Source organism: Salvia hispanica, chromosome 6 (genome assembly GCF_029641045.1).
Source record: "Salvia hispanica isolate PSC_SH4W2 chromosome 6, Shi_PSC_v1, whole genome shotgun sequence".
Taxonomy (NCBI): Eukaryota; Viridiplantae; Streptophyta; class Magnoliopsida; order Lamiales; family Lamiaceae; genus Salvia; species Salvia hispanica.
The window spans coordinates 1,565,843-1,590,046 of NC_142697.1; the positions used below are offsets into that span (position 1 = coordinate 1,565,843).

General features: G+C 38.9%; 1 protein-coding gene and 1 long non-coding RNA gene across 2 annotated transcripts; one reads left to right on the forward strand and one right to left on the reverse strand.

Moving 5' to 3' along the window:
- The first annotated feature begins 17,980 nt into the window (after window positions 1-17,980).
- Window positions 17,981-19,138, forward strand: LOC148923003 (disease resistance protein At4g27190-like). Its single transcript, XM_089060863.1, has 3 exons — window positions 17,981-18,583; window positions 18,631-18,994; window positions 19,068-19,138. Exons 1-3 carry the CDS (start codon window positions 17,981-17,983, stop codon window positions 19,136-19,138), a joined length of 1,038 nt encoding a protein of 345 aa, XP_088916989.1.
- A 4,035-nt stretch (window positions 19,139-23,173) lies between these two features.
- Window positions 23,174-23,917, reverse strand: LOC125203321 (uncharacterized). Its single transcript, XR_016132361.1, has 2 exons — window positions 23,544-23,917; window positions 23,174-23,475 (listed from the first exon to the last, which is right to left on the reverse strand). It is a non-coding gene; the product is annotated as an uncharacterized LOC125203321 (long non-coding RNA).
- Between the last annotated feature and the right edge of the window lie 287 nt (window positions 23,918-24,204).

Sequence of the window (24,204 nt, forward strand, 5' to 3'; positions counted from 1 at the left end):
ATTTCATTGCATGATTTTTTATATTTTGGATGTAGCGAATAAAATGAAATCGACTTAATGATAATTAATTTGTTGAATGACCGTACTCATAAGTTAAGTACATATTCTTGTTTTTTTATAGTTTACAATTTTTATCGTAGTCATTTTATAATTTACAATTTTTCGATGCGACTAACTAACGTAGCTTTAATGTATTTTTTAAGTAGTACATATTGAATTTATTTATGTTCCATGGTTTTTAAATAATGTTGAGTCATGAGAAAATTGAATTAATATTATCGATTAGATGTGTGATAATAAAAATTAAATATATATACATGTAGTCACTTTTTAGAATTACTCAATAATAAATTAGTTGAATAGGAATGACTATTATTATTTCAATTTAATATTTATTATTATTATTATTATTATTATTATTATTATTATTATTATTATTATTATATAAGTAAACCGATTTAATTATCATTAATTGGTTGGATGACAGTACAATAAATTAAGTAGTATATATATACTGCAGTTATTTTTATAATTTACAATTTAAGAGTCATTCGATTTGAATGATTTTATCATTTTAATTTATTTGTTACTTTTACATATCAATTAGTTGGATGACAATACTAAATCAAACTATATACATGCAGTCATTTTTATAATTTATAATTATTCAAATTATTTAATACTAATATAATTGAATGTGAATGAATATTATCGTTTTAATCAATTTTATAGTACACAAAAAACCGACATAATCACCATTAATTAGTTGGATGGGAGTACTAAGAAATTAAGTATATATTACATATATAGTCATTTTTATAATTTACAATTTTAAAATAGTTGAACAATAAAATAGTTGGATGTAAATGATTATTATTATTTTATAACAAATTTAATTTTGTTTCATGGTTTTTGAGTCAAGATATTAAATATACAAAAAAAATCGATTTAATCATTATAATTAGTTTTATGATAATATTAAGAAATTAGGTAAATATACATGTGGTTGTTTTATAATTTACAACTTTAAAATTTACTAATAGAGTATTAATATAGTTGGATACGAATGACTGTTATTTGTTAATATTTAGGTTTTACTATTTTATATTCATTTCATAATTTCGAGTAAAGATATACAAGACTCAAAGAAATCGATGTGATGATATTTAATTAGTTGGATGAGATACTAATTAATTAAGTATACTTACAAATAGCTATTTTTATAATTTATTTATTTTTTATTACACAATGAAATAGTTTGTTTTGAACAACTATTATTTATTTTTTATTACTGATTAATCAAAATAATAATTTTCAACTAGTTGGACGGTAATGCTAAAAATTAAAATAATAGTAATATTTAATTAGTTGGATGACAATTTAAATGCATTATGTGACTTTTTTTAATGACTACTAACATTTTATATGTCAATTTATTATTAGATTTTATTACATAAGATATTTGAGTGTTGAGAAAATATAAGAAATTTAATATTCTTAAAATGCTTACCCAATTTTTATAAAAATGTATGGTGAAGAATGTGATAAATTTATCTTTTTAGTTTTAATTTAGCTATAATTATGTAGCTTTATGATAGAATGTATTATCTTTCCTAAATGTGCAGTGATTAAACTTAGAAACTTAATCTTCCCTAAATAGTTATAAAAGGGTAAATATGTAATGTTAAATCATTGTGAATGTAAAATATCTAAAATATCCAATTTTGTATATACAATGTAATGGAAAGTGAGTTGAAAAAATTAGTGGATTGTGGGTCCTACTTTTATATATTAGGGGTTAATTCTTTTTTTATTCTAGGATACATTAGCCATTCCATCTTAATACTGGACTTTATTTAGCTTCCCAGTTTGGGAAAAATGCATGAGGATCATGCGTCTTCCGTTAATGAAACGTATGAGGATCATGCGTTTTACTGAAAAACGCATAAGGATTATGCGTTTTTGAATTTTTAAATATTTTTATTGAAAGACGCATGACCCTCATGCGTCTTTCCCTAACATGCATAACGGACATGCGTCTTTATTTTGAACATAAATCACGAGAGACAGAGGCAGAATACCATTCTGCGAGAAAGATGAGAGAAAAAAAAAGAGGCAGCACGATTTTGAGCCAATTTCCGCGATTTCTTCCATTTTGCCGGCGATTTCTTCCATTTTGTCGTTATATTTAGGTAAGTTTATCTCTTACTCTTAATTATTGAATAATATTGTTAGATTAGGTTGGTTTTCCCTGATTTATTAAATTAGGGTTTATAGGAAAAAAATTGTCCCTAATTTTTGTATTTGTTATATTTTCTTATGTAGAAATCATGCAAATATTTATGAGTTTGTACTGGGGTGGTAAAATAGTTCAACTTCCACACTTGGGTATTTGTTATGATCCACCTTGGGCGAGAGGCTCCATTATTGTAACAGCCCGCCCTCGTAGGGTACAATAAATGCGGCGGCTGCTACCCAAAACCGACTCTAAAGAAGTAAACATAGGCTAGGGTTTCATTTAAAGAGTATTGACCAAAAGAATTGAAGGAGATATCAGAGTATTAAATGCATCAACTTAACCTAGAAGATTAAAGGAAGAAAAATATCATAAATGGCGATCAAAATATCTTAAGAGCACGGCTCATTATCCAAGACAAATCACAAGAAAAGACTAAGGCTTCAAACCGAAGGCAAGATGCAAATATTCCAAAAAGAAATTCCAAAGAGTATAAAAAATTCAGCGGAAAACGACCAAGAGAAAAGCATAGCTATGTATGGTGACACAACTACACTTAGAGTTCGACACATCTATGTTAATTAATTAAGCTGCTCAACACCCGCCACCGCTCGTCATCATTCAACCTGCACATAAGGAAAACACATGCAGGGCTGAGTATTTTGAAATACTCAGTGAGCTCGTTGCCAAAACATTTTATAAGTTATGCCACCCTTACCAAGTGAACTCGAGTTTTTAAGTAGTTAAGAGAAATATCACGAGTATCACAAAATATATTTTCATAGACTGGCCAGTCAAAATAACCTCCCATTTTCTCATCAAATTAACAATCACAAACATTCCATGGTGCGACGAAAGTGTGGCCACACTTTTCGCCCACGAGACCGGCCGACTAGCAAGGACGACTCTCGATCCCATTGTGTACACAGCCTGGTAGGGCTTGCGGCCCATACTCAGACCCGAATTCGTATAAGCATATCCAACAATCGCATTTAAACAAACATAGGCATGGCATAACAGTTAAACCACCCTTATAACACCAAACAACATTTTGATAAAATAAAAGAGAGTTTTAGAGTAAAGCCCACCTCGATTGCTTAGTTTTCAAGTAGTTTCGCTTTTCTGTTATCCGGCTTCGCAACCAAAGTTTCACCTTATAATCACATAGGCACATATCACAAATTAGGTTCAATACTACTCTTACTCATGCATGTCTCATTACTTTTCCCTCTTCCCAACGATTTATCTTATCATTACTAATTAATCAAGATCATGTTTATCACACACGAAGACTTAACCATCATACACACACCGCACAACGCCACAACACACACACACACGGCACACACACACTCACGCCACACATACACACGACACACACACACATATACAAGTTCCCATACCCTTTTTATCCCTCTTTCACTCAACCAAGATGCATGAGGGTTCAAGGAGACCGATTAATCGGTTAGAAGAAGAAAAAGAAGATGTAGAAGGAGAACAAGCATAACTCTTAAACAAAAATACCTCTTCGAGGAAAACGATCGGTAGAAAACAAGTATTAGCCTTGATTCTTCAAAGTTCTTGGATTAAACTTCAATTCTTCTCCAAAACATAGCAAAATATTGGAGAGTAGAAGAAGAAAATTTGAGAGAGTGTGTGGGAGGTGGGGGCCGAAAATATGGGGGCTAGGGTTGGGGTTTTGGTTCTTATTTATAGAGTTCAACAAGATCTTTAGGTAATTAGAATAGAATATTTGGTAAGATCTCATTCTCCGCAATTAAATAAATAAATAAATAAATAAATATTGTGAAGTAGGGAAGAAGAATTAACAAAAATAGATTAGGGTACTAGGCATGAGATTTTCAAAAATATGGCCTTCCAAAAGCCAAGATTTTGTTTTGGTATTTTTCCATATAGAATAAAATATCATGGAGAAAAATAAAAATAAGGAAAATCCTCCATGAAGCAAGACAAGGGGCGATTTCTATGCCTTTTAAATAAGGCATGGATTTTTGAATATTGACTAAAATAAAGTAAGGCAAGATCTCTTGAAGTATGGAAAGATTTGGTAGAATATTTAAATTCTAGGTATGGAAGGAAATCAAGTAAGGAATCAATTAAATAAGCAAAATAATATTTCCTTTCCACATAGTGATTTTGGAAAATCACTATTAGACAAGGGGCTCGGTTTTTCCATCTTCGAAATAAGGAAATAATTTGCTCTTGGAATTTAATTTGGATAAATATCCCAAGGAATAAATAAATTCCGGAAAAATAGAAATTCTTTCTCCAAGGGGTCTAGGGTTCGAAAATTACAAGAATTAGGGTGACAAGTATTTATGGAAATTTTCTCTAATATTCTCACCCACCCTTAAATAATTAATTTACCACATAATCTCACAAATAAATAAATCACATGCCACATCATTAAATCAAATAGTTTGACTTCTCAAACTTTCAACACAAACCCTAACTCAAATCGACCATATCAACTCATAAAATAAAAGCATTCTCGATTCCACGTCATCACTAATTAATTCTAGGGCTCAAAAATTAGGGTTCTAAATTCCGGGATGTTACAATTATATTGAATTCGTGCATTTCGTATTCTGAATTAGTTGCAATGATATGTGGTGCAATGAGAATAGATATGAATCAACACGTCATTCAAATATCATGGAGTCATTGTCTAGTCTTTGCATCCAGTATGAGTTATATATGTACTGAGATTTACACTGATCAAAGTGTGGAGTTTATGTTCAACGAGGCTCAAAATTCTACTCGTTGTATTGAATTGTTTGTTGAGTATTCACATGTGAGAAGTTCAGAAATCACACCAGCTGTTGATTATGGCGTTGTTGATTGTGGTATTGGATGATCGGCGAGGGTTGAACATGTGACCTCTGATCGTGATATGAGTATTGCAGATGCTGTTAATGTTGGTGTTGGAATGAATAACGACTTAGATGTTGCAGATACCCTTGATGATAATACTCGCACTGTACGAGATAATGATGAACCATTGTCGCCAGCAACATCTGAGGCAGATGCCAGTCTAAGTGACGATTCTCCTGGTGATGCTTCTGATGATGAGACCTTAGTATGTAAATCCGTTGTGCAAGGTGAACAACCACTTCCAAAATATGTTCCCAAGGGGATGAAATTCTTTCGCACATTACCAAGTGGTCCTTCTGAGGTACCTGATGAAGTTGGTAATGAACACAACAACATGTACTGGGATGAGAGACATCCATATCGGATTGCTATGCGAACAAAATTTGACTCCAAGCTGTATGTGAAGACGGCTATGACTATGTGGAGTGTGTGGCATCAAAGGCAGTTTAAGGTCGTTGAGAGCAAGTTAAGAAGGTGGCATGCCGTATGCAAATTTCCAGCTGGAACGACAGAAGATGGGATAGCTATTATCAGCGAGACCGACGCTGAAAAAGCGAATGAATGTTCGTGGGAAGTTTCTGTTACACAAAGGGCTGATTCACTTGGATTTTACATGGTTTTAGAGGGTATTTTTACTTTTTTTAGATCATATATTGTGTACTTTGAGACATTGTTATAGCTACTTCTCTATTATGTTGGTATTTTGACCATTTTATGAAGAATGTGTAGAAAAATGTACAAAATATGTGGATGTGCAGCTACTCAATGTTCTAGACAGCTTTTCTGGATATTTTGAAGTTCGATTCGCATTTAATTCATACAATTCTCTTCGTCTTAGAAAGAGCCTCGAGTGGATATCTTAAACGTCTCAATCGGAGTTCATTAGAAGAAGTTATAGACGTTTTACCAAGACTGCGCATAGTAGTGACATAGTTGGCGACCCGCCAGGTTCGTTTGCAAACGAACCAAGCGACCCGCCACCAAAACATGAGAAAAACGCCGTAGGCAGCTGGCAACTGATATACTTGGATTTTGCTTGGTTTTAGAGAGTAATCTTGTATGGTTTTGATCACATTTCGTCTATTATCGGATATGATTATGATTACTTCTCTATTATTTTGGTATTTGACCATTTTGTTAAGAATGTGTAGAAAAGGTACAAAATATATGGATGTACAGCAGCCTTGGTTTGAGACAATATTAACTGGAGATTTTGAAGTACAATTAGCCCCTAATGCATATCAGTCTCTTCGTCTTCGAAAGAGCTTTGCGTTGGTATCTTGCACGCCTCAATCGGAGTTCGGTAGAAGAAGTTATGGCCGTTATAAGAACACTACGCATTCCAAAAAATTCCACGCGGCCGGGTGAATTAACCACCCGGCCAGGTATGGTGTTCTGCGCGGAAACAGTCAGAAAGTGGTCCAAAATGTCCACCTGGCCGGGTGAATTTTACTCTTTAGAATTCCACCCGGCCGGTACGCTATTTTAGCGTATTTTTATGCCAAAAATGCGATTTTTGATGGGGGATTAAAAAGGAAGAACGCCTAGGTTTCATAATTCTCCATTCTACCGCCTCCAATACATTCCACACTTTCCCAAGAACAATTTAAAGAGAGATTTGAAGATTGAAGACTACAAATCGAGAGATTGGAGTCTCTAATCCATAGAACCATTCCACAGGAGTATTTATTTGCTTTCTTTGATGTATTTGATTGAATCCATTGTTTTGGTTTTCATGAAGAACATGAGTAGCTAAATTTTATTGTGGAGTTTTGGTGAAGACTACAATGGATGTTTGTGATTAATTCAAGGACTTGTTTTGATTGCTTAGCTCTTGTGATTTCTTTGTTCATTCTTGTGCCTTTTCAATTCAATTTCTTAGCTATCAATTGGGTTTGTTTACCTTTATAGTTGTAATCAAGAGATACCTATCTATGTTTGATAAAAGAGTGAGCATCACTTTGATAATCTACACTCGAGATAGGGGAACTTTAGTAAGGGATTGAGTCTTTTGTTTTATGGAGTTAATCTAAACATATTAGAAGGAGACTTCAATATTAATGGTTAATCAACGGGATGAGTACACTCGCGAGGGGGCTCAACCTAGACTAGCGACTTTCCTAGTAATCCTAGAGACATAAAATGGGTAATCAAAGTTGTTGAATCAATTTCACGACAATTCCATTGTAGTTGGATCCAAAACTCTACTCTCCTCTTTGTGGTATCCTTTCACTTATTTTTATTTCCTCTTGTTACTTTTAATTTCTTTTTCATTGTTATATGCTTATAGTTGTGTTAGAACAAAACCATTTCTCTTTGGATTGTCTAGATAGTAGTCGAAACTTGTTCGTGGTACTTGAGTTGATACAATCTTGTCTCTGTGGGATACGATACTCTTGCTTGCTAATTGCTACACTAGCCTCGTACACTTGTGGGTATTATTTGTGTTAAAATAAGTCGAGTCAAGTTTTTGGCGCCGTTGCCAGGGATAATTTTGTGTCAATATAGCTTAATATCGTGATAATAATAGAGATTACTAATCTAGATTTTATTTGATTTTTTTTTTTGGAGTTCTCTAATCTTTGTGTTTCTTTGGGCAAGTTGTATGCACACGCGTTCTAAAGGTCCACCTTTAGAGCCAATCGATCCTGAGATCGAAGCATCCAATAGGAAGAGGAACGCACATAGGAGATTAAACCAAAGGATTCGGGTGTCTTCACCCGGTCATAGGCGTCTACCTTCTCCTATCCAGAGAACTCCTTCACCCAGTCCATCTCCATTTCCATCTCCCATACAGTACGATCTGCAGTCTCCAATCCTAATGGCGAACGAGGAGTACAAAAATTTTGAAAACAACAATGAGAACAACGAGGAGAATAACAATGAGAACAATAATGTGGAGCATCCCGATCCCATTGTCCATCAACTTCTTCAACAAATGGCCAATATGCAAAAGCGTTTGGATGCGCAGAATGTGAGACCAGCACCCGTGCAGAATTTGTTTGCATACAGACGAGTGGCTAATCCACCGATCAACAATGGGTGAATTGCCGCCAACAGCTTTGAATTGAAGTCGGGGTTGATAAACAGGGCAGAAGCACATGCATTTGGTGGAACAGGTTCAGAAGATGCCAACAAGCACTTGACCAAGTTCATACAGATCAGCAACACGGTGAAGGCTAATGGGGTCTCAGATGATCAGATTCGCTTCAGACTATTCCCATTCTCTTTGAAGGACGATGCTAGGGATTGGTACGATAACATGGATCCTAACTCGGTCGCTACTTGGGATGCGATGGTTGAGCTTTTCTTGTATAAATACTACCCACCTAGCGAGATACTAAAGCGACAAGCAGAAGTCATCTCCTACGCGATACAGCCTCTGGAGAATATTCAAGAGGCATGGAAGAGATTTAAATATCTGATGAAGAGATGCCCCAACCACGGTTTAAGCCCGGGACAACAAGTCATAACTTTCTACAGAGGAGCCACTCCAGAGGCAGTGCGCGAATTGAATATGAGCGCAGGGGGGTCACTCCTTAGGTTGAGAGAAGAAGAGTCTCTAGAAGTGATTGAAAGGGTAGCCGCCAACGATGGGGGATGGAAGAATGAGAGAAGCAAGACCTACAGGGTAGCTTCCACATCGGACATTGACAGGATGGACATGATGTCCAAGCAGCTGGACTTCTTGACAAGCAAGCTAGGCTTTATGGGAACAGAGCCAACTGGGCTCGAATGTGAAGAAGTAAATTATGTGCATCAAGGCGGCAACAACAGGAATTTCAACAACTACCGCCAGAATCAAGGGGGTGGTAACTTCAATAACTTTGGGAACCGTACACATCCCAACTTGTCCTATGGGAATCCTAACAACGCCCTGCAGCCACCACCGGGATTCGAAGTGTCGAATGGTCAAGTCATTAAGACGAAGAAGAATGAGCTTGGAGATGTCTTGATGGCGTTTATGAAGCAAACAGGGGAGTGTATGGCCAACTCCGATAAGAGACGATTCATCTTAGGAGTGGCAGACAGGGGAGTGGTAAACAGGGGAGTGTAGGCCAAATCAACCAATTGTGAACCCCAAAGATTGTAAGGCGATTCATCTTAGGAGTGGCAGAAACTATGAGGGTCCTTCTATGCCAGAGACCGCAGTTGAAAAGGAAGCGGAAGCTAAGGAAGTGCCGGAAGAAGAGAAAGAAGAAGAGGAGATAGAGGCGGACTCACCTAATATGCCATCCGAGGTTCAACCCGAGGCAATTGTTCTACCCAAGCCAAAGGAAGTTAAAATTCCTTTCCCTCAAGTGGTGCAAAAAAAAGAAGTTAGATGAAAAGTTTGCGAAATTTCTTGAGATCTTCAAGAGGGTGCACCTCAACATACCTCTCATTGAGGCTCTCCAACAAATGCCCGGCTACCTCAAGTTCTTGAAAGAGATTATGTCCAAGAAGAAGAAGTTGGTTGATTATGAAACTGTGAGCTTGACCGAGAATTGCAATGCAATCATCCAACAAAAGATGCCGGCAAAGATCAAGGATCCGAGGAGCTTCAACTTCTCTTGTGTGACCGGGAATGATAGGCAAACTAAGGCCTTGTGTGATTTGGGCAAACATAAATCTCATGCCCCTAAGCTTCTTCCGGAAGTTGAAATTTGGTGTCTTGAAGCCGACTACCATCACCCTTCAAATAGCGGATAAATCCGTCAAGTTCCCCAATGGAGTCCTCGAGAATGTCTTAGTGAGGGTGAATGATTTTATCTTCCCCATGGACTTTGTTGTTTTCTACATAAAGGAGAATTCAAATGTTCCTCTCATCCTTGGAAGACCATTCCTTGCAACCGGGAAAGCTTTAATTGATGTCACTAAGGGAGAACTCACCCTTAGGCATGGACATAAGACGGGCATCCTCTCTATGTTGGACAAGATGAAACGCCATGAGATAAAGGAATCAAAGATGGTGGAGGTAGAAGAATGCAAGGTGATGAATGTTGCATATGAGAAAGCTAAGGAGGATGACGATGCAAAACCCAATTGGTGGAAGAAGCGGTTATACAAGCTCTATTTGGCCGCTAAAAAATAAATGACTCACTTTATTCAAAAAAGAAATACAAGTAGCTTATGGTGGAACTGATGGAGTATGTAAATTTATTTATATACGTATCAATTTTAAAATTTGTCCTTAAACTATTAAATTGTTGATTTATTTTGATTTTGCAATCATTTAACATTTTGGTAATAACATAGTTTAATAGTATAAACTATACGAGAAATGATATGCAACACTCCTTAGAGCATCCACAATAGCGGACGGACGGACGGATGAGCGATCGGCTAGCGGCTCTTCCGTCGCCTTCGTCCACTATTGGAGTCGGCTAGCAGGTGACGGACGAACGGGTAGGAAGAGCGGTCGTCCGCGGTGAGCTAGTGTTAGCTGATCGCTCGTCCGCTATTGTGGCGACGCGATCAGTGAGCGATAGGCGAATGCATTTTTCCAATTTTTGTTTTCAAAACTCTATATATACAACTCGTTGCACTTAATTTCATTTGCACCACTTGTATTAAATACACAAATTATATATTGAATTTTTATTAATATAATAATTGATAAATAAATTTAAAACTTCAAATTCACTAAAAATATATTTAAATATCTAAAACATGCATTAAAATTTCACGAAATATCTCAAATATTAGTATTTTATCATGTTTATGATTGAGTTTGAATATATATTTCAAATTTATCATAATTATATATTTTACATTTTATGAATATAGCTAATTTTCATCATTATTTATTGGATTCATCGCATGTTAATCCTATCGGTAGTAACCCGATTAGCCCGTTGGTCTAGCCCGAAACCTGAGTTATTGGGGTTAGGGTTGAACTGAAGTGACTGGCAGCGGAAGCGGTCACATAATCAATTATATAATAATCAGATCTATTTAGCAGATTATTTAGACTAAACCTATTCGCGTAATTATCACATGTATCATGCTCATAACTTGAATTAATTATGCTTTAAGAATATTGAAACCTAAAACATGCTTTTCTATGGAGTAGAAAAATACCTAATTAATTCTCCAAAGAATTGAAGATGGCTAGCTTCTTCTCCATGTGATGCTTTGAGTACTAGACCACAAATCTTCTCTCTGGTTCCCGAACTGTATCCCAATATCAGTGTGTGCTGATCTTACTAGAATACTAGGACTTAAATAAAGAAGACAGAAGAAATCCTTTTCGGAATAGGAGAGGAATTCGAAAATCTCCTCAGCTGGGGAAGGGATTTTCGAAAATTACAACAATGAATTGTGTTATTTCTGTCTCCTTTATTCTCCTATTTATATTAAGTTCCTTTTGGGCCCAGACAGGGATGTATGAAAGGTTTTGGATATGGGCTCATCCAATTTACTTTTTACTAATTAAATTGAACCCACAATTTAATATAAGTTATAATTGGAATATTACGAGCAGCCACTACAGAAGTAATATTGAACTCTCCCCATCCAAATCCGAAATTACAAGTAATCCGGGTTTCCGTTTAACTTTTATTTCCCGTGCTTAAGATTAAAAATGTCCATTAATTAATTAATGTCTGCTACCGACGTAATTAATTAACTTCTTATTAATTCCAAGAGTGGACTTAGCATGAAACACTTATTTATTATTCATAGAGTAATCAAACTCCAACTAGCTAGGTTCCGAATAATAAAACCTTGTTTCACGCTCCTCTTGAGGACATTATCAAACGAGACTCTCCTCGTGCACGATTCAATATAATAGCAATCCTAGCACCGCTAGATATTGATCACCACTACCCAATATATCAGGATAATTGGGTTACGAAAACCCGCACCATTTGATAAGTCAAAGTAGTGCATAATTAATACCGTATGCTCAATGCTAACCTACATTGATTAAGAAACAAATATTATCAAGACCTCGCCTTTCAGTAGATAGCCCAAGGCAAGTCTTGCTGTTAGATCCGTTCAGTGCTATACCACACCAATGTCATCTTATTTCAGTAAGGCTTAGAAATATGCAGACTGACATTGCAACCTTTCTCGATGGATAGTCAAATTCCATCTAGGTTGTGAAATTCATCTTTTTCTTTGTTTAGAACTGACCGTGTTACCTTAAAGTGGACGACGCCCACAACCGGTCTACTAAAACAAAGACTTAGACTTTGTTAGGTTAACTTATACATTTAAACATGCATTAACATCCATTAAATGTAAAACATAACAACATTATGACAAAAATAATCTGTTTTATTCCTTGGAAAATAAAATAAGAGTTTTACAACATTCAATCACTCGAAATGTGATTTCTAGTATACAAACTCTAACATGAACTTTATAGCCCAAAAGAAATCACAACCCGATTAGCCCGCACCCGATTGACCCGCAACCCGAATAGGGTCGGCCCGAAACCCGATGAGCCGGCCCGATTGACATCACTAGATGGTGCCCCAGATGCCCGGGATGAGTGCCGCGATGACGGGGATAGCAGTCGGGATGGTGGGCAGGATGATGCCTGGTATGAGTGCCGAGATGGGGAGAATGATGCCCGGGATGGCAGGGATATGCCTGGTATGGGGATCGAGATGACGCAGGACATGCCTGCCACTGCAGGAGGTAGTAGAGTGGGGTTCCTCCAATTGCTTGGGGACGACCCTCTATGGATTTTTTGAACGTCAATTCCCAGACATGTAGTCTACTGGAGACTCAGTTCACTGGCGTTGAGACTTTCTCACTGAAGGAGTTGGGTCTATCTCCGATGAGGGAGCCTCCCACTGAGATTCCACCGGCGGTAGGGAGTTGGGTTCCTTTGGCAGGGAAGTTGAAGAAGAAGGGCAAGGGCAAGGGGGTGGTTGGTCAGTTCTCGCGAGCGGGGGACGAGCGGGAGGATGCCGGTGAGGGACGGAGGACCGTCTGGACTTCGGAGGAGTGCGTCGCTCTGGCCAAGGCCTAGATCATTGTACTCACACGATAACCAGCGGCCAGACCATGGATGATGTGAAGAGGTTGTCGTTCCAACATTTCACCCTGGCCAAGAAGTTAGGTCAGTTAAAATACTGGGACGGTTATGTGGTGCAGATGGATTCCGTCAAGTTTCGTGCGAGTGTTGTGTTGGGGTTTGGTGCCCCTTGCACAGCGGAAGACTTGTACAAAACAAATAAATCAGACGTATGATCTATTTGACCGATTATGCGATTAATCAATTCACATGTTAAACAGATAATTGCATGCTAGAATGCAAATAATTCATGCTCAAAGAAAATAAATCCTAAAACATGAATTCTACGGTTTAGAGTTACCGATTTTGATTCTCCAAAGAATCGTCGATTGCTCGCGCCTTCTCCACTTGATGATCTTCAATACTAGACCACAGATCTTCTCTCTGGTTCCCGAACTGTATCTCGATATCAGGGTGGGCTGAACTTATCAAAATACTAGGACTCGAATAAAGAAGACAGAAGAAATCCTTTTGAGAAAAGGAGTAGAATTCGAAAATTCCTACAGCTGATGGGGCTGATATTTTCGAAAATTTCAATAATGAAAATTGTGATAATTCTGTCTCCTTTATTCTCCTATTTATATTAAGTTCCTTATGGGCCCAGACAGGGATCTATGGAAGGTTTTGGATATGGGCTCATCCAATTTACTTTTTACTAATTAAATTGAACCCACAATTTAATATAAGTTATAATTGGAATATTATGAGCAGCCACTACAGAAGTAATATTGAACTCTCCCCATCCAAATCCGAAATTATAAGTAATCCGGGTTTCCACTTTTATTATTTATTTCCCGCGCTTAAGATATAAATGTCCATTAATTAATTATTGTCTGCTATGGACTTAATTAATTAATATCTTATTAATTCCAAGAGTGGACTTAGCAAGAAACATTTATTTATTATTCATAGAGTAATAAAACTCCAACTGGTCAGTTTTCCGAATAATAAAACCTTGTTCGAGCTCCTCTTGAGGACATTATCAAACGAGACTCACCTCGCGTACGATTCAACATAATAGCAATCCTAGCACCGCTAGATATTAATCACCACTACCCAATATATCAGGATTATTGGGTTGCGAAAAACCCGCACCATTTGATAAGTCAAAGTAGTGCATAATCAATACCGTATGCTCAATGCTAACAAAGAAATAATATTTTATCAAGACCTAGTCTTTCAGTAGATAGCATAAAGACATGTCTTGCTGTTAGATCCGTTCAGTGCTATACCACACCAATGTCATCTTATTTCAGTAAGGCTTAGAAATATGCGGACTGACATTGCAACCTTTCACGATAGGTAGCCAAAGCCTATCTAGGTTGTGAAATTCTTCTTTTTCTTTTGCAAAGCATTGCATGGATCTGACCGTGTTACCTTAAAGTGGACGACGCCCACAACCGGTCTACTAAGCAAAAGACTTAGACTTTGTTTACTTCTTATGCATTTAAATGTTTGTAAAACATCTTATAAATGCACAAGCAAACACAATGTAATAATAATAGTGATTCTATTCGTGCGAGACTGTTCGAATAATACTGAATCGGGTTAAAAGTGGATTGTAGAGTTTTACGTATACAAGCAAGATTCTATTCGCGCGAAACTTGCTCGAAACATGCTTTTCAGTATACCAAACCTAACATGTTGACGCTAGCTGGCCGAAGCAGACGAAACTCAACATTGTTGGCGAGTACAACAGCAATGTCGGTTCCCACGACCTTCTCAACGATGTCGAAGAGACCCCTCCACTAGTTCCCCGCCGCCGCCACCTTGTTGGGCAAAAGATGGCAATGCAGATGTCTAGGAGAGCCTCTAGCGGGTCCCTAGAAGTCCAATCTGCAGCTCCTAGTGTCGAGCCCAGTCCCGCTCTCACTAAACTCGCGCGCATGCTACAACAGATGAACTTGTTCGAGGTCATACATGAGTGGAAAGCGGCAACGGACGCCTTACACAAGGAGATGCTGGAGAGCCTCAAATCTACGATATGAGGCGTGGTTTGGGGATCCTACCCCCCATCGAAGGTGCTGCTGGGGGAGCCTCTGTGGCTTCCGATGCTGCCGGGACTAGCTAAGGGGACTCCGAGGAGTGAGACGGGGGCCGCGTATGTCGAAGCTTTAGAATGGTTTTTAATTATGTATTTATGAATTTGTGAATTTGTTTTATTGTTTAGGGCATCGGTGAGTCCTAGTACTAGGTTATTATTGTGCAGTGGTTAGTTGTAGTGATGTGGCAGGTGGGATGGTTAATCCTAGTGATGTGGCGGGAGGTGTTTTTGGTTAGTCCTAGTGCTAGGCTCATGGCTAGTCCTACCTATTATGGATGCTCTTATGTGAGCACCATCTGTTAGCATTAGGTTCGTTTAATGCACATTTAGTGTTATTTTATATATATATATATACATTAGTTTGATTCTAATATATCAAAAATTGTTATTAAATATTTTATAATTTTCAAATAAATTAAAGCACGGTTTAAAATCAAGGGAAATGAGAAGTTTGTATTTATATAATTGAGATAGCAAAACGGTCTTCTGCTATCTACGGTTGTGTGGCGAAGAATACAAGTAGTAATGGAGAGCCTTAATGAATGGTGGCTCCTTATTACTTTGTTCTGGAAATGAGCTGATTTTCTCCATATATATTCAACTTATTTTATGATTTGTTGTTATGGTTGTTATAATTTGAGTTATTTTCCATAGTTGTTAGGATTTAGAGTTACTTTTTAAGGATTGTGTCACCTTTCTTAAAACAGAGTGAATAACAGATACAAGCTCAAAGGCAACATTAAGACCTTCAATCTAGGCGGGATGGGCTGCAGCACCGGTGTCATCTCGGTCTATACATCTGTACGCATAGGTTCCAAACGAGCAGGTGAACGTGGTCCTATCCTGGTCCTCGGGGTTCACGTAAATTTGGAAGTAGCCACTGTACTCGTCCAAAAAGAAGAAGTACTTCCTCCCAGCCAGTCGCTCCAGCATTTGATCGATGAACGGTAGGGGGAAATGGTCCTTCCTGGTTGCTGTGTTTTAGCTTGCGGTAGTCTATACACATTCGCCAACCAGTGACTAGTCTGGTGGGCACTAGCTCATTCCTCTCATTTTTAACCACCTGGATCCCTGATTTCTTGGGGACCATATGGATCGGACTGACCCATTCACTATCGGGTACCGAGTATATAATGCCTAGCGAGAGCAACTTCAATATCTCCATCAGTATCTTTTCGCGCATATTGGGGTTCACCTTTCTCTGCGAATCTCTATATGCCTTGGCTCATTCTCCCAACCTAATATGGTGCATGCAGACATCTGGACTTATCCCCGCCAAGTCCGTAAGGCTCCATCCAATAGCCTTCTTGTTTTTACTCAGCACGGTCAGTAGCCTTGCCTCTTGCTCTTCAGTTAGCCCGCTATTGAGGATCACAGGGAACGAGTCTTCCTCCCTGAGGTAGGCATACTTAAGGTTTGCTGGTAACTTCTTCAACTCCACTTGTGGGGGTAGTGTGTCTGTAGGTAGAGGGTTTTTCACAGAATCTCCCTCTCGCTCTACTTCTCCATCTGAGATTTCTTCCATACTGGCTGGTAATAAAGCCCCTACGGCTCCCGCGACTTTTGATTTCTGATAGAATTATCTGATTGCTCCTTCAATCTCCTCATCTGTTAACCCCCGGTTACTGATCAGATCACACCATGCAGCTGCTTCCACATCAGCCTGTGCTTACACATCCAAGGCTTGGAGTTTCTCCTGCAATAACTCGGTCTCAAGAAATTCTTGGACTAGGGGTCAATAACATCAACATAGCATAGATTTTCAGAATCTATCAATTTTTTTATGGCTTCATTGATGTCAAAAATAAATTTTTCACCATTAAAGTCAGTGCATATTGTCCCCTCATCCATATCTACGATCGTCTTCCTAGCTAAAAACGGTCTCCCTAGCAATATCCCGCTAGACTCCCTAGCTTCTGGTTCACTCTGTTGTTTACGCCTATTTTCTGAGCATTGAAGCATGTTTTCCTTTGATTAAGTTAGATCTGAGTTTGTTAGCTAGAATTTCGAGTTTTCCCGGTTTCGATCTAAGGTTTAATGCATGAGTTTTTCACCTTACGTTGTTGTCGTTACCTTGCATGTTAGTTGGTAGGATAAATTATTAGCTGTTAATAGTCCTTTAAATTATGGATCTGATGTGTGGAGTTGTAAATCTGAGTTTATCCATGGAGTTTATGTTTTATGCATACATGTTGAAGAAGACAACAACACAATCCACCTTTTCTAGGACCTCTTTACTTTTAAGCCACCTTTTGCTTTTGTCCTTTTACTTTTGTCAGATTTTCTGCAAAAATGTTAGCGCGTCAGCCAGTTCGTTAGGATATTCACCCCAGCTTTTGTTTAACCACTTTTAGTAAACTCTCACTTTTCACATGCACTCCAGAAGTATATCTTTTCTCTCTCATAGGTACGACCCCACCCAGATGTCAGATAGCCTTACCAGTTAGTAGAGTCAAAGCCCACCTTTAGTTTTCGCCTAAGTAGAATCTCAACCCAAGCGTGGTAGCTAACCAACCATTCCAGAGTATCACCACAATCTAGAGCCGCAACCATCGTTCCTTGTGGAATTTGACCCTTACTCTCACTATACTAGCCAGTAGCAGTGGGTTGAGGAAATTTCTTGATACCAGGTTTTTAGGTCTTCGATCTAGCGACACGACTAGGTTAGGAGTCACCTCCTGATCAGTTGAATACAACACAACCCGAGACCTAACGCACCCTTTCCGGTACATCACTAATTTTCTCATCAAATAATTGTTGTTTTTTGGTTTTTGTTTTGAGCAAAGTGGTGAAAATGGCAAGCCGGTTTATCGAGCCGATTATATCGAAGGCGGGGGATATAATATTGGGTGATGCACTCACCACTGTGAAAAATATAGTGAACTTTAAGCCCAATCTAAAAGCTCTGCAGATAAAGTTGAAGTCATTGTGTGCTAAGGCATCTGATGTTGAGGAAGATATCACGAATTCAGAGCATTCTAGTCAAAAGAAAAGGAAACGTGAAGTTGGGGAGTGGTTGGAAGAAGTGAGGTCCATTAAAAAGCAAGTTGTTGAGTTTGAGACTCAAGTGGAATCCAAAGGATTTATTGTGAGACTATTGGACGGAGGATTACCAGTTAAACTAAATGATGAGGTTGGAAAGCTTGTTGATCAAAGTCGGGAATTTGGTGAACTTGTCCGTGATGTTTGTGGAAGCAGGGGAAATGAGATGTTGAATGATGTGATGGTAGGTGAAGCTTTTAATGAAAATTTGGAGATGATTTTGAAACATTTGGAGAGTGGGCAAGTGTCGAGCATTAGTGTTTATGGTATGGGTGGTGTGGGCAAAACGACACTGGCAAAGCACATTCACAATCGACTCCTCCAACACTCTCAGGGACAAGTGATTTGGGTAACAGTCTCCCTAAATTAGAAAGCATAAAGTTAAAAGGGCAACTGAGGAAGGTGGGGATATCACTATCAGGAGTTCCCAACCTTACAACTATTTCTGTGAGTGAGTGTGGAGGATTAGAAGATGTGTTCGATGATGAAGGAACAGGTTCCCTCACCCTCCCCAAATTAAAACAGTTGAAGTTGGAAGAGCTTCCAACACTGAAGAGCGTATGCAAGGGAACAGCGGCCATCATTTGCACCTCCATTGAAGCTATCTCCATAAAAGAGTGCCCAAGATTGATGAACAAACTTCCTGTGAATGTGGATTTGGCTGTGCCTCGACCACGAAAGATAATGTTGAACCCAGAATTGTGGGAATCATTGGAGTCGGATGATCCCAACCTCTCTCTGTTTTCCAAATCTGATGATTCTTTATGTAACTCCATTGAAGCTATCTTCATAAAAATACACTGTTTCTGGCTAAATGTTTCTGGATTTATGTTTTGTAGTAACAGTATACATTCCCTTTGCTTATGCGTCAGAACACCCATATCCATACTTCCACAAGTTCAGAAATTGATGATTGACAATAATGACTTATGCTCTCCTAACAGAGAAATATACAACTATTACTATCATCAAACCAAGCTTTTAGCATACGCAAGTTGAGGGGTGACCATTCATGCAAAATATTTCCAATTGTTCATATTAGTAACAAAAGTTTGATGTTTGCATATAAAAGCTACAAAAAGTTTTCTGTGTGTTTCAATTTGTTACGACGCCATTACTTTTTTACCTGCGATATTGTACAAAATGAAACAACGTAATAATGAAAATTTTGTACTGACTTAAACATGTTGATGCATTGTCTTATCATATGTAAGCAAAAAGATGACATTGTCTCGATAAAATTGACAAAATTTATTAAAATGAAATGCGAATGGAACCTTTTGCATTCCTTCGTCCCATTATAAGTGATTGATTTTTTCCTTTTTTGTAGTGTAAAATCTCGTACCCAAAAGAAATGAATCAATTGTAGTGAGACGGAAGGATTATTATTCATGCAAAATTTTTGCAACAATGATGGCTGCAGTATGTGTGTGCGTTCCACTGAAAATCAACCACCTTGTCCCTGTCATATATTTAAAGTAAATATTACTATTTCAAGTTGAGGGCTGTTTTTAAGGCACTCCTCTTCCACTCTGTGGTCTTGAACATTCTGCGGAGACGGGCAGAAGAATAACCACCAAAGAAGCTCATGAGAAGCCATAGCAAAGCCCATGGTTGAAATGGGAGAGGAAGTCTAGCAGAGCAAAGATCATTGTTGCAGGTGTCGTCCCAAGCATCTGAAGTCCGGATCCTGCACAGACACATTGATAGGATTTAAGTTCCCTATCGAGCGATTTGTAGAGCACGCGAAACGCGAAGATTGAACCGAAAGAAATCGATAATTCCCTAGTTGAAGTTCTAGGATTTTGGAACAAGAATGAGAAAAGAAGTATTTTATTTCTTAATTCTCAATGAATCAAAATGATAGAGAATTCTATTATTTATAGAATTCTAAACTCTAAAACCTATCTTGCCAAGCAAGCAAAATAAATAAATAAAAAGATTACAAAAGATATGTAAATCAAATAACTAACTAAAATAAAAGATATGATATTAAAGATGATCTTCGGCGAGATTTGCTAACTCGAGGACCCTATCAACTCTCCCGCCGTTGAAAACCACCTTGCCCTCAAGGTGGGTCATGAAAGAAGAATAGAGGCGGCTCGTCCTCAAAGTGAAAATGGAAATCATAATAGCAGTGGCCAGTAGGGAAAGCTGCGACGAGAAAGTGTAACTGGAGTAGAACTAAGGCAGTGCCTACTCGGTTGGCTGTAGCTGTGGATTTAGAATGATCATTGCTAACATTATTGTATTCTTCTATCAACTTGGCGTAAGCAGATACTACATTGACAGCATTTTCAATAGGTGTTTTCTCCCAATTTCTGGCAGTAGCACTATAGATTTGCACAATCCTTTCAATAAGGGTAAATGGCCTAGCAACCTCTACACCAACCCGGCTCACATCCACCGTAGGTGGCATCACATCTATGTGGAACGAGAAGGCACTCGAGATAGTGAGCTCCTCTGTACTAGAACTCTGCTCCATTGCCCACATTGAGGCCTTGCTCCGACTCCCAATTGCCAAAGGGAGCAGCCCCACAAATAAATCCGGAATCCTCAAACTACTCAAATGAGAGGCATTACAAGAAATCTCACCAATCACATTAGTAGCTGATAAATTCAAATACTCAAAACCATAAAGCATAACAGCTTGCAAGAGCTCTTGCTCTTTAAACCAATTGTTTGCAAGATTAAGGTGTCTAAGATTCACATCACAGCCTAAACCGATCGCAAATCTCCCACTAAATGCATTCTCAGAAACGTCCAAATGCAGCAAATTGGACCAATTGAAGGTGGAGCTGAAATTTACCTCAGCAATGCGCACTGCTGCCTCGGTGCGTGACGGTGGCGGGCGCCATGTGCGTGTGGACGAGGCATTTTGCGGTGTATGTCTTATTGGATTGACCAGAATCTCACTAGCCGAAACTTTCTCACCCGCGACGTATGATGTCCGTTGCCTGCTCTCTCTCCGGCAGCAGTGACACTTTTTCTGGGATTTTGAAACGTTGCTGGGATCATCAGAGTGACTTGCTTTGTGGTGAACTAAATAACCATCTACTACACCAGCGATGTGCTCAACAAAATGAGAATCTGGGGCCATGTTATGTCCGTCCCCCTTCATAGCGAACACCATCTCTTTCATGAGGCAAATTGTTGCAGCATCATCAAGATTAGATTGTGCAGTGGCTAAGGAATCTATCGCAACTGCCTGTTCATAAAAATTTGTCTCCGTGTGATTATCATTATAAACCACAGGAACACCTATTGCCTCGCTAGAAATATCCCGAATATGCCGAGCCTCAACCGGAAATTTGCCGTCGCCCCTATTGCAGTTTGGAAGTGGCAATTCAGCATCAAAACTCCACCCAGAATAAAACTTTGGGCTACCAAATCCAAGGAATTGATCAACATCTCTTATTGCATCCATTGATCAAAACCAAGTTCATTAGAAACACCACAATTTGCCGATCCCATATTCCCATCACACACAATTGAATTTGAACTACTCCCATTAGCAAAAATATTGCTAGACTCCGCGTTCAAAGGACGAGCAACAAATTGATTGTCAACAATTGAAGGCAGAACATCTAACATATTCTTCTCAACCACACATGAAACTGCCTCTTCAGAGAATTTCGGAGCAAATACCTCTTGTGTGACCTCCTCCTTTTGCTGCGGTGGCAGGCGATTGGCTCCTGGTTCACGACAGGAAACGCTGTTGTGCAATTGGGTTGCCACTGTTCTAATTGCTGTGCGATGGCGAAAGTTTCCTTGAGTGTGCTAGGCCGTCGCATCAGTACTACCTGTTTCAGTGGGGGTTTGAGGCCCGCAATGAACAAAGAGGATAGCGTCGCCTCCCCGATGTGCGAAGCCTTTTGTAGCAATGATTTGAACGATGCTTGATAGGCTTCGACAGTATAAGTTTGCCTGAGAGTAGCCAATCGACCGACGTAGTCATATAAATCGGGATCAAATCGCTGCTTAACGGCTAGCAAGAAGTCATCCCAACCCTTTCCTTTGTTATTTTCCACCCAATATTCTCTCCAATCTGATGCTGGGTGATCGAAGAGATACTGCGTAAGATAAAGACGATCATCTAGTGGTGTGTAGTGGTGATTATAGCACTTTTGGATCCTACAGATCCAATCTGGGGCATTCTCTCCGTCGAAACGTGGTGGCTCGAGGTGGAGGCGTGGCACGACCCAAGGTTTGATACCCAGCGGTGATTTTGTGACCGACGGCGGAAGAGGCAGCTCCGCTGACTGCTGGTCCGGCGGCTCCTTCGGTCTCGCAACGGTAATGGCAGTTGTGAGCTTGGCGAGGGATTCCTCTATTCTCCTGTGAACCTGGTAGGAATATTCATGCAACGGAGGTGGGGTATCGTAAGCGACTACTTCCGTTGCCATCAGACAAGTTGGGGTTGGGAAAATAAGTGGAAGAAAGATTGGCGTGAGTTTTGTTTCCATGAGAATTTGATGTTTTGGGAGTAATTGATTTGATGGAGGAAGAGTAAACAATGGAAGCACCAATTGATAGGGTTTAAGTTCCCTATCGAGCGACTTGTAGAGCACGCGAAATGCGAAGATTGAACCAAAAGAAATCGATAATTTCCTAGTTGAAGTTCTAGGATTTTGGAACAAGAATGAGAAAAGAATTTCTTAATTCTCAATGAATCAAAATGATAGAGAATTTTATTATTTATAGAATTCTAAACTCTAAAACCTATCTTGCCAAGCAAGCAAAATAAATAAATAAAAAGATTACAAAAGATATGTAAATCAAATAACTAACTAAAATAAAAGATATGATATTAAAGATGATCTTCGGCGAGATTTGCTAACTCGAGACCCTATCACACATACCACTTCCAAATTCAAAGGCGGTCTGAAAACTGTCAAAAGGAACAAGAAACATAATTAGCCACACTACATTTATTAGAATAGAGTTCCTAGAACTTTAGTTATTCTTGTGGTGTTCCCATGCTATGCATTGTTCCAAGCACATTAAATGAGTGCACTGAAGAGTCTCAAATCCCCCTATAAATATTGGGGAGATTTGCATCTATAAAATAATTCAAGGAAATACAAAACATTCTCCACTCCTAAATTCTCTCTATCAAATATAAAATGTCCTACATATCTCGCCCCTCTCGATTACCATCTTTAAGATGGCATCAGAGCGGGTTTACTCGGGCTTGAGACTCAGAAAAATATCACATAATCTCGAATACCTTTCCCGACCTTTTTCCTGCCAAAACAACCAAACAAACAGAATGTCAGATTCTGAAACAGAAAATCTCTCAATCACCAACCAACCTATAACCCTCACAGCCGAACAATTCCAAGAGCTTATGAGAATGAGTATGTCTCAGAAGGCAACACACCAGCCTCCTCCTCAAACAGAATCATTTGGAGAAGTCCATGTTAGTGAAAAACTCAACGGAGAAAACTACCCGTTGTGGGCAAAACTGATGAGGAGGGAAATCGATGGGAAGGGCTTGACATCTCACATTTCTGGAGTTTTAGACCCGCCCCTACCGACTGACCCAAGTCACGCACGATGGGAACAACGAGACCATTGTTGCTTCAACTGGATCATCGGAAACATCGATGCCAGCCTCGTGAATGAGGTTTCCCAGTACGAAACGGCCCGAGACCTATGGGACGGTCTGGCCACTACATACGGAAGCGGCGCCATCGATGCCAACCTCGTGAATGAGGTTTCCCAGTACGAAACGGCCCGAGACCTATGGGACGGTCTGGCCACTACATACGGAAGCGGTGCCGATCAATTCCATGTTTCGAACCTGCACAGGCAAGCATACAACATGAGACAAGGAGATATGTCACTAGAAAGTCTATGGCAAAAATTCCAAGACTTATGGATCTCTATTGACAGACAAGATCCAAACCCAATGGATACTCCCTCAAGCATCGAGAAATACAACCGGAATACACATAAGCACCGGCTCTACCA

What these genes read in the sequence shown, in the direction of transcription:
- LOC148923003 (XM_089060863.1), top strand. Translation starts at nt 17,981, where the DNA reads ATGGCAAGCCGGTTTATCGAGCCGATTATATCGAAGGCGGGGGATATA. An exon ending in GACAAGTGATTTGGGTAACA is followed by an intron (nt 18,584 to 18,630) that starts GTCTCCCTAAAT and finishes CAACTGAGGAAG; the next exon opens with GTGGGGATATCACTATCAGG. An exon ending in CAAATCTGATGATTCTTTAT is followed by an intron (nt 18,995 to 19,067) that starts GTAACTCCATTG and finishes TATGTTTTGTAG; the next exon opens with TAACAGTATACATTCCCTTT.